At 40.3% G+C, this 12,068-nt stretch overlaps 1 protein-coding gene across 2 annotated transcripts in view; it reads right to left on the bottom strand.

Annotated features, from left to right (window-relative positions):
- Positions 1-12,068, bottom strand: part of smap1 (small ArfGAP 1) — a 313,504-nt gene that overhangs the window by 11,510 nt on the left and 289,926 nt on the right. For both annotated transcript variants that reach the window (XM_085996578.1, XM_085996577.1), the window contains one exon: positions 9,554-9,722. In XM_085996578.1, the coding sequence (XP_085852704.1) occupies positions 9,554-9,722 (169 nt within the window). The remainder of the gene's footprint in view (positions 1-9,553; positions 9,723-12,068) is intronic.

The raw sequence follows: 12,068 nt of genomic DNA, 5'->3' as shown, positions 1-12,068 counted from the left end.
ACTGTGCTACTTCCCTCTGCTTCCAGTGACAACACCGTTCACCGTACAGAAGCCTCACCTAATGAGGACACAGTTTGTTCCGCACACACCACACTCTCCCACCGTGGACCTCGTTTACCTTCTCTTCCCAACTCGGGCCAACCCATAGTCTATAGAGCTACCGTCATAAGGGTTCAGTACCACTAGTGTGGGGGTGGGGGCTGGACCCAGATTATGTACAGCACCGGTTCATGTATATGGGGAGTGTTTAGTCATGATGTTCTGGCCATCATGGAGATGACCAGGCTTGATGGACCAGTTGGTCTTTTCCTCCCCATCAATTTTCTATGTTCGTATTTCTAGGAGTGGGCCATAGGCTGCATACCCGGCCTCTCCCAGTCTGAGGAATGGAGAAGGGCAGGCAGCAAATACACGGGACCCTACGAACCACTGGGCCAGAGAGTGGAGCTGGAGGTCGTCCTGTTGCTGTTTTTGTACAGCAGCCAGAAGGCCCCCATGACAGCCCTGCTGGACTTTCCTCCGCCACGTCCAGGCAGTACGCCCTGCACCATTGGGAGCGTCTGAGCCATTTAAAATGACCAGAATCTACAAACACAAGCTGGTTCAGGTCACTGTAGACAGGGTGCACTTTGGTACACTATACCTGCTCAGCACCTAGGAGCAGGGCCCAATGGAAAAATCAGCCATCCCACTGGCTAATTCACATCTGTGCTTATATCTTGTAAATATTTGTGCATTGCTCCATTGACTCTTGAAACCAGAGCCTGTTCTACAAAGAAATTATGAATATATAAAAACCCAGCATATCTAGCATATCAGCAATTCAGTTTATCTTGCCGTGTTGCACGAGGATGAATTAAACTCAGTTAGTTTATGCTTACATAATTCGTACCAAGATATTCTACTTTTGCTGAGGAATAAGATAACTTATTTTCTTCCTGGGAGGTATTCCAACTCAAATGATATCAATAGAATTCAAAGGGTCTTGCCTGACTGGTTTGTTTAACTCCTTGTGAACCATTTTCAGACTTTTAGTTCTGTATTGAACGGTTCAGTATTGCACTTGTACTGCTTGTCTATGTAAATAAACCAATTTTACACGTTTACCCGGTTTGGAAAGTGTCCAGTCTTTTGAAGTGACTCGAGATGTAGTGGAATCCAATGTTCTATCCAGTAGCAAGTTGATAAATGAGGGAGAATTGTTGCCCAGATAGGTTATTTTGCAGCATTTTGAATCAACTGTAATTCTGCCTTTTATACCAAAAATAAATTTATTCTGGAAGGTTGACAAATATTCTAAAGATTATAAAAATAAAGTAATTGCCTAGTTCCTTCCACTGGGAATTAGGTAGAGTGACCTGATAGAGGTAAAGATAAAGATTATGAAAGGATTTGATAGGGTAGGTGCAGAAAAAATGTTTCTGCTTGTGGGGGAGACCAAAACTAGGGGCCATAAATATGAGATAGTCACTAATAAATTCAAGAGAACCTTTTTTATCCAGAGAGTGGTTAGAATGTGGAACTTGCTACAGGTAGACTATCCTTTACCCGAAAACCTCGGGACCAGCCGTGTTTCGGTTTTCGGAAAATTTCGGATTTCTGAAGGTGAGCGAAAACACTTCGGTTTTCAGAGTAATTCGGTTTGCGGGAGTGCGGATAAAGGATACACTATCGGGGGGGTCGGGGTGGGGGTCGGTGGGGGGTCGTGGTCGGAGGGGGTCGGCAAGGGTGGGGGTCGGCGGTGTGCGCACGACTTACGCTGAGCGAAAACACTTCGGTTTTCAGATTAATTCGGTTTTCGGGAGTGCGGATAAAGGCTGGTACACTATATCTTATCCGAAATGGGGCGGGGTCGGGTTCGGCGGGGGGGTCGGGGGTGGGGGTCGGGGTCGTGCGCACGACTTACGCTGAGCGATTTCGGTTTTCAGAAGTGCGGAAAAATGCTACACTATCCCTTATCCGGCTAGGCCTGTAAGTCGTGCGCCACTCTGGTCATGTCGTGCGCACGACTTACGCTGACCGAAAAAACCTTCGGTTTTTAGTTTTCGGAAGTTCGGATAAAGGGTAGTCTACCTGTACCACATGGAGCAGTTGAGGTGAACAGCATAGATGCATTTAAGGGGAAGCTAGATAAGTACATACGGGAGAAAGGAATAGAAGGTTATGCTGATAAGGTTAGATGACAAGGGGTGGGAGGAGGCTTGTGTGGAGCATAAACACCAGCATGGACTGGTTGGGCTGAATGGACAGTTTCTGTGTTGTACATTATAGATAATTCTATGCAAGATACATTGTGAATTAAATCCTTTTTCAACACATACTTACAATAACTTCACCCAGCTTAAAGTGCCCTGCAGATCTTAATGTGAGAAGTGTTGGGACCAGCACTCCGCCCCCCCCCCCCCCAAAGGAAACAGATTTGCGTGTCTAAATAAAGTATGAAAAAGAGCCAATGCAACCACAGAAAGGTACATTGCCGGCAACGATTTCTATTAGCTCGTACAATTTGCATGGCCACAAGTTTGCAGTTTGCACAGAAAAATGAACAGAATTGCAGGAAATTACCCCTAAAATACCAGTTAATGATCCCAGAATCCCAGGCAACAACAGCCCAATTTGACTTATTCAGTCAAGCAGTTGCTCTGCTTATTTGGGGTAAAATTATAAACTGGTTTTATACGAACATTGTTGCGGCAGGTATCACAAATGGAAGCTATCCGATCATTTTGGAGTGAAGCATCAGCTTCCCGATCCTAGTTTATTGCAGCGCTTAGAGTTTAAAATCCTACTGAAGACAAGGCCATTTCTGATTGGTTATCTCAACAATCGCATCATATTCTAGAGCCCCATCCCAACCACTGCTAAATTAAGCTGTATTTCTAAAAATTAATTGCATCTCAGACAACGTGATGCAGCACGACACTAATTAACCTCAGTAAGTATAATCATTAAAAAAATTTAGAATGCAGCAGTGAAAGCTGCTCAAATGTACACTGGCAGGAAATCCAACATATTTTGGGAAGGTGTCCATTTTTAGGTGGATTAAATTGGCAATAGCTAAAGCCAATATTTAGCATACACTATGTTCTCAATGCAATGATATTCACAAACTGTCTTTTTGTAGCAATACAACCTATTTCAGTCTGTACTGTTGATATTTAAGCAACTCTGAGCTGATAACTGCAACCATCTGGCACTAACTCTGGTGAAAATTATTCTATTATTGAAAACTAGGTGTTTCAATCTCCCGCTTTCTTTCCAGATACTGTACCTACAATTTGGTAACCTGAAGTTTCAAGCACAGGAACAGATCAGGAGATGTCCGAGGTCAGGAGGGGGCAAGGGTCAGGTAGTCGGGGTGGATCAGGAGTTGGGTTGTGAGGTGTCAGAGGGGTCAGTTACAGTTCCCTTCAACCACTATTTTCATCTGAAGGAACAACTAGCAGATAATGTCCAGGTCAAGTCAAGACGACATTTGATCCTACATTTTCTTTTCCACCTTTAACATGTCTACTCACAAATACCAAAACATCTCACTGCAGTGGGGTTATTTTGTACTAAATCCTGCCCTCTCGACTCTCCAAATAAATACCTTCAAATTCTTCTAAATCCTGATTGACTACTTGAGGTGTCAATCAAAATGATTACTGGTTAAGATGCGATTTTCATTGCAAAATATAGATAAGTAGAGCAATTGTCAGTGTAACACACAGACAGATGGTGTATCTGAGCTCCAAAGCCAAGTTCAGCATTGCTCTACCAAGCTGCACATATTTCTTCACATTTGCCTGATCCAAGCTCAAAATCGTTGAGGAATGAATAGCATAACCATCAGAGTTGGTTACACGATTAACCGTGATAGGAAGAATGAGGAGAGACTATACATGCTAAATGGTACAATTATAAATGCAAGAACAGAGACACTTGGGGGTGTTTGTGCACAAATCTTTGAAGGTGGCAGGAAAGCAGTTATTAAAGAATATGGGATCCTGGGTTTTATAAATAGAGGCATAGAGTACAAAAGCCAGGAAGTTATGCTAAACCTATAAAAAACTAGTCTGGCCCCAGCTGGAGTATTGTGTCCAATTCTGGGCACCGCACTTTAGGAAGGACATGAAGGCTTTGGAGAGGGTATGGAAGAGATTTACTAGAATAGCTCCAGGGATGAGGAATTACAATTACGTGGATAGACTGGAGGAGCTGGGATTGTTCTCCTTGGAGCAGAGAAGGCCAAGAGGATAATTGATAGAGGTGTTTAAAATCATGAAGGGTTTAGATAAATGAAGAGAAACTGTTTTCAATGGCTGAAAGGTTGATAACCAGAGGGCACAGATTTAAGGTGATTGGCAAAAGAACCAGAGGCGACATGAGGAAAAACTTTTGTTTTTTACACGAGTGGTTAGGATTTGGAATGCACTGCCTGATAGGGTGGTGGATTCAGATTCAATAGTAGCCTTCAAAACAGAATTGGATAAATACTTGAGAAAAATTGCAGGGATATGGGGAAAGAGCAGGGAAATGGAACTAACTGGATTGCTCTTCGAAAGAGCCAGCACAGACTCGATGGGTCAAGTAACCTCCTTCGCTGTACTATTCTATGATTACCAGTCTGTATCTGAACTCCAGAATGGTCACATAAAAAAGGGAAACAGCTAGAATAACAGGCTCATTTACATAATAAGCATTTCACATCTTGGAAACCAAGTTACTTCTCAGGTTTGTATGGAATCTAGTAAGATAGGCATTTAAATTTTTTTTTATCTCCAAGCTAACAGCACTGTTGGAGCACTTTCACCACACTGACTGCAGCAGTTCAAGAATTTAAATAGAATGTACAGCACAGAAACAGGCCATTTGGCCCAACTGGTCTGTGTCGGTGTTTATGCTCCACATGAGCGAAGAAGGAAATGGCGGACATGTTGAATAATTACTTTGCGTCAGTATTTACAGTAGAGGAAGAGGATAGCATGCCGGAAATCCCAAGGAAACTAATACTGAATCAGGGACAGGGACTCAACAAAATTAATGTAAACAAAATAACAGTAATGAAGAAAATAATGGCACTAAAGAGTGACAAATTCCCAGGAACAGATGGTTTTCATCCCAGGGATTTAAAGGAAGTAGGTGAGCACATTGCAGATGCCTCAATTATAATCTACCAAAGTTCTCTCGATTCAGGAACCAGGTAGCTCACCACCACCTTCTCGCGGGCAATTAGGGATGGGGAATAAATGGTGGCCTTGCCAGCGACGTCCACATCCCATGAATGAATTTAAAAAAAATTCTCTCACCCCAACCTCGAATTTATTCCTCGTTTCCTAAAGTAGATTTTCATGGGTGGTGGTGGTAGGCGTCCATTACCTTGCCCAAGTTGCCATGCTTCACAATAATCAGTTCACTGAGTGTTGGTGGGCTACTCAATCAAAGCCGAGCTCCATCTTATCCTCGTGAATGTTCACGCATGCGCTTCCAGCAGTGTTACTGGAAAGGCAATTAGGCCAGGATTCTGACTAACCTCCCCCCCCCCACCCCACTCCATAGCCAAGAGGTACTAATGCCAACTGCAGCACTCAGTCTTGCACCAGCTGAGATGATCTTAAACCAGGAATTGAACTTGGCATCTTTCTTCCTGGTCTACATGACTCAGTACCATAAATGCTCTATGTTCAACTGCTCAGCCTTTGAAGGGGAGACTTTGGCACGTCAGTGTTGTTTACCTTTTCTAGTGTACGGAAACAGTGCTGCCCATTTTGGCCAAGTCTCTGGAACTGTTTTTTTTTTTTCCTTATTAAAACAATTTTCACAGGCGAGAAATATAGTTTACTGAAGAATACTGGAGGTGGTTAAATTAAGCAAGCACTGAAATGCATCTTACACCTTTTGCAAGTACTGCCATGAAACTATTCAGCAACATCTCCAAATGCACTCGTAATACTATTATAAAATAAATGCCCGATGTCCCTCCCCCTGCACCACAGGATGAGCCTTTTTACAACTCATGCTTACAATTTTACTCAAGATACAATAAATATGGAGACCCATTTTTGCCAAGAGCTTTAGTTTAGATTTCGCTGCTTGGAATAATAAAACTGATCTCACGTGTGTTACCTTGGCAACTAATATTTAGTGTATTACTATACCTTTAGCTTTAGTTAAAGTTCTCAAGGTTCTTTTTAACCTCCAGTTCGGGAACTGTAATATACAACAAAACTTGGTGAACCAAATGTACTGTTAAAGTAAGATTTTCTTGTGTGTTTTAAACTGTCGCATGTTGTTAAGAATGTATTAATCATACGAAAAGCTTTCATTAAATATTAAAAATAAATGAAAACCTGAGGTAAAGAAAACCTTCGCGGTTTTAATAAAATATAAATATCAAAAAGGGACTAGACAACACCCCAGAGAGAAATGTGAAAGTTGCAGATTACTTTACTGCTTGGGATGACCTACACAATTCTATCATGCCTAAGGTGCTCATGACATGATTCATTCTTCCTCCCTTGCAGAGCAACATGCTGGCTATTCTCTGGTTTAGACATTTATCTCTGTGCATGTAAGTGTCCCATCAGTGAGACTAATCTAATCCTTTTGCATTGTGCAAATATTTTTTTCCAAAGCCTGGAAGTTACCAATTTTTGGTTTACTGTATTTATCTTGGAGGTAATAGTGCTTGGCAAACACATTACACCTGCAGTTTTCCATTCTCACTTTTGATCTTTACCAACATGCATACAGACTAAGTTTTCTACATAAATTCTGCAGATGTATGACTGCTTGGTTGTGGGTGATTTCATTTTTCTTGCTTCTAAAAGAACTGTAATTTGACTTCTACATGCAGACAGTGTACATTATTAGGTCTCAATTTTTGTGTTACACTTGAGAAACATTTCATTTCCAGAACAAAGTGCCCTTTTCTTTTATATTCAAAATTAATTTCCTGTCATTTCCCAATATCTGGAATAAACTTAATTACTATAATTAATGTCAGCACATTTTTTACCATTTGGCTACAAAGGACATTTAGCGAGCACTGCAGCTTAGTTTGAGCAGTAAATGAAATGACACAAACTTGAGACTTAATCTGCATATTAATAGTGTGGTTTAGGCAGCAGTGTTCACACTGATATCTATGAAATTATGCATGATTACACAGGGCCCCTTCAGGAGTGGTTGTTCATTCTAGAGTAGAGTTATGGTCTGGTCAAGCTATTCATCAGGAGAAAATACATGTCTAAGAACTCCAATTACTACTGAACCCACACAAGACCAGTTTGAATTGTCCTAGCTGGCTTGAACACGTGTCAAATTCAGACCATGTTTATAATGTGCAGCACAAAGAGCTTTGAATGATTGGAAACACAAAGAACATGGTGCTGATCAGACACGTATACATTATACAGACCTGACCATGAGACACAAGAGCGCCAAAGTCTCAAGTGATTTGAGACACATTCTCACTAATTACAAATTGAAACTGTTATTGTGAACTGCGTGAAACATCCCGAGCTGGAAACCCACACAAAATATTTCAATTCCTGATGGTGCACTGCTTCGAGAAGTAATTAATTATTTAAATTGTACAACTTTCAACCTCAAAATGCCAGTCAGCTTTTTGTTGGCAAAACTTTTAGTGGCCAATCCCCTCCTCGTTTCAAGTATAAGAATGGATTATATTGCAAAGATGAGCAACAACCGAGTCTCAAACTTCAGGTAGCGAGTCGGTGCTCAGGCACTCTATGGTAGATTCTACGATTGTCCAGCTCTCCTACTGTCATAAAGAACCAATCATCCAAAAGAAAGTCCCTTATCAAGTTGAGTGAAAATCCAATATGCATTTTTGAAATTGTTGAAGTGTCAAGTATATTACTATTCAAACATTAAAAATTTAAAGACATACTGAATTATCAGCATGGCGACTTTCAAACAAACCCAGAGGTTGACAAAAAAAATCAATGTTCAATTTCCCAGTTCCTACTGCGGACTTTAAATGGTGATACTTAATTTCAATGGTAATTCTTGCTCCTAACATAAATGTGACTGCTACTGTCTGTGGGGTCAACACAATGTATCCTATGCATAAAAATCTGAATCACCAATTAAAAAATATTAAATGTGAACTGTGCTTGGTCCCAAGCCATTCAGATTAGTCGCGTTCTTCTCCTCTATGGTTAGGTACTTAGGTTTGTACCACGACCAACCTGGACCTCCATTTTGGGTCTCCACAAATAGGAAGCTTGTCCACTGACAGTAATAGCCACCAGCAACCAGTTCTATAAGAAATCCTATTCATTGATCGTGGCAGTGATTTATAAATATGAAGAGCTTTTCTCGGGTAAGAGAACTGTTTTTACAGAATAACTCTTGGGAGTGTGATGCAAGAAAAGGGTCAAATCAGATGGTACTGCTATTGATTTATATTTATATTAATTTCTTTACATTAACTTTTAGCTTTTTAAAGTGAGTTTCTGTTAGAGGGATACTGGGAATTCAAAATTGTACCAGAGTGTGTCAGGGAACGTTTAGCTGATAAGCAATTCAGCAGCAGCAAACAGGCTTCCTTTGTTCGCTCAAGCCTTGAAAGATAGACAGGACTGCTGCTTCGATCCCCAGACATCTTTCAGTTTTGCAGGGAAACACGAGATATAGGACATCTTTATGGCAGTTAAATGTCCTCCGAGGATATAATGAGCAAAGACACGATTTGACCATCATTTTGAGAAGTTATTTCATTTGAACATTCATGTGGGATAGAAATATATTCTCGGGATATTAACTCCTCCAAGGACACATCAGCGTAAGGAATGTGGACAAGAGATAACGTTGCCTATACGGGGCCTTTGTTCATTGATTATTCTAACTGTGTCCAGTTTAATGATTTGATTGACAGTTCAGTCAAGGTTTAGCTGTAACAAAGTTTGTAGAGTGTAAAAAAACTTGTTAAAACTAAAGTTATTGATAAAGGACAAGGGAAGAGGCTAATTGAATGAGGTAATGCTATAGAACATGTGAATTCTCACACAGCAGGATTGGGAAAATGGTATGAGAGAGTGGGTGTTGGAACAGATATTTTAGAATGCGACGAGGACTGATCAGCCTTGAATTTAGAATGCGATGAGGTCTGATCAGCCTTAAAAACTTCAAGCTCGAGACTAACGTGTTTTGAATTTCCTGGTGAACTCGCAAGGTTTTGCCGCAAGTGTTGCTGTTAAGTGATTGTTTAATTATTGTCAATAATAGTTATCACTGTATGCTTGAACATCAACAATAAATGCTTTGAACCCAATTATTTTGAGGTGTAACTTATAAATTTATAAATAAGAAAACCTATCCTCGAACAGGGGGCTAGTCTATATTGAAAGTATAATTGCAAAGTTCTTCTAAGGGGTTGGGATACTCTACTGAAATTATTACAGCAATGTTCCTTTAAGTTACTGATGTGACAAGTTGAAAATCATCAGAACGTAAACCTCCCCATTTCTAATGCACCTTAAAAGCACCACAATCCGATACTGAGACTCAATGCTTTGTATTCTGAACAGTGCCAGTACTTTACCTGGAGTGCCTTGCTGTTGTTGCATTGCTCCTGTACCATATAATGATAAGATAGAATCCTTGGACAGTGGTTTCTTAGAATCTTCTGATTTTGTGGTTGGTTCTGTGAAAAGATCAAGATCTCCTGCTGCTGCAGATAAGGCTGCTCCTGTTGGTTGAGTGGAAATGGGCTGGGAAGAGAAGGTCAATAGTTGTGAATACATAGTCACAGGCAAATGCCCTTATTGAGAATACCACAGGAAGGCAGAAGAACACGCAACTAAAAATACTCACATTTTCCATGATCCCATTGAGCATTTTGTGACACTTTCCCAACAGACTGATGCTGTGTTTTATAAATGACGCATCTGCATATAAATTAAATCTCCCATTTGGGGAGGGGATTGAGGGATCTTGCTGCACTAAAATGTGCCATTGCAGGACCTCTGATTTTCAAAAAGACTAATTTGAAAACAGATCAGAAGTAATGAGGTTGTAAGATAGAGAGAACCCTATGTCAGACATACATGTTCAGCTTACAAAGCTTACGTCTGCATGGTCTTTGTGTAAGGATGATGGGGACACCAGTATTGAATGCAATTTTTCCAATTGTTAAAACAGGAGCTTATATTTCAGTTTCTGTGGATACCATTAAATTTCTAAAATAGTCATAAACACACAAATTCATGTACTAATATAAAACAAGACAGGAGTTACTGCTGGTAGTTGATGGTAATTTAGACCATTTGGGAACTCATGACTTTATAGTGGTTAGATTAAATTATGGTTAAATTATTGGAAATGACTGACCAGGAATTTGGTAGCCTCTAAATATATTTTCTTAAAAGGTGTCTATATAACCAGGTAGTTGGCTACAAGAATGTTATTCAGATTATTCACTGTGGAACCAACTAACCTATTGCTATGGGTTCAGAAATACACATCATCTACAGGAGACTGACAGAATGAGGTACAGTACTATCTTACTAGGATCCTATCAAAGTAATTTTTAATTCACAAATGGTTCTTCCATATGAAATGGATAGGAGATTTGAATAAGTACAAATCAAGACAACTTTTGCCATATTAGCCTACTATGGTAGATAAGGATTCAAGTCACTCAAAGAGCACTTTATGAAAAGCAATTATTTGGAAATTGAAAGCTTAAGTAACCATCAGCTGAGTTTCATCAGGGGTTGTGCAAATATCTCTTCCCTGATTGGAATGCAGTACAATAGATCCATCAGTCAAGATATCAATTCCCAAGGGTACAATACCCCATAAACAATTCCAGAAGTGCCAGGACTAATAAATATTGTATCTAATTTCAAGGAAAACTAAATTTTTAATGATTTTCATCATGTTTTAAACATCATAATCCTCAGTACACAACAAATACAATGACAAGAGTGTAGGGCCCTTCTGGATGCATTGGCCTAAGAAAAACAGCATTCATTACTCAACTCCACGTCAAGCTGCCTGATGCAAACATCAAGCTCAGCAGTTGTTCTGAGGGGCATGCAAGATCTGAACAAAAAGTCACAATAAATAATTCTGCAATGAAAAACACTGCAAGAAAACTGTGCATGTAACTGCACACAAACAATGCCCCGATTCTTGTGATACCTCCGCTGAGGTTTCTTGGCTGTCTAGATCAAAGGCGGATAACATGGCTAACATAGGAAAGAAAGGTGACAAATGACCAGATGGTGTAATTTGCACAGATGGCGAGGAGTTTCATCTGCTGACCAGTGTTCCCACTAATTTTCTTTTGGGCCGTGCGGCCCCTTTAACGGGCTGCACGGCCCATTCAAAATTCCGCACAAGCGCGTTTTTTTCCATTTAAAAGACAGTGAGCCGACTGCGCAGGACCTCAAGACCGCTGCGCAGCCATGCATCTTAATGGGAATATTGCTAATTACCATCCACATCATGGACGGAATCAAAATGAATGAACAGAAAATTGCAAACAGCGCACGTATGATTTCCCGATATGCATGAGAATGGACAAGGATCAGTCAGCTGCAAAAACTTTAAAAATGATCCCAAATCAAATCATGCCAACTGAGGTAGATACCTTGCTCACCTCATGATTAAGTTAGCCTACCACCACACGGATAAATAATAGTCACTTAGTGAAGGCACTGGAGGGCAACCAGCAATGCTCCAAATAAGGAGTCACTGCCTTTTGAAGAAGAAAGCAAGTGGAAAAGCAGTAAGGTCATGTTAATGAAAACATTCAGCCAGTAAAGTAGCTTCAACTCCCGGGCAACAATTCTAGCTTTTTTTGGGATACATTTGCAGAATACCACCAGTTTGAGAGGGATTCAAATTGGAAGAAAACCGCACAATGAGTTTTTAAACTAATTGAGATGACAGTTCAGTGTTTTCAAATACATGGAAACAAACATTAAGCTTCCAGTAAGAATCTTTTCAGAAGAATCCAGCAGCCTGACCTGATATTAGCATAACAATACTCTTTATATGATAATTATTCCCAAGTCAGCTATTTTCTCAGGAAAGTCAATTCATTCATG

Source organism: Somniosus microcephalus, chromosome 9 (genome assembly GCF_052327205.1).
Source record: "Somniosus microcephalus isolate GS21.2 chromosome 9, FLI_Smic_1.0, whole genome shotgun sequence".
Lineage (NCBI taxonomy): Eukaryota > Metazoa > Chordata > Chondrichthyes > Squaliformes > Somniosidae > Somniosus > Somniosus microcephalus.
This window is presented reverse-complemented; position numbering and strand designations above follow the sequence as displayed.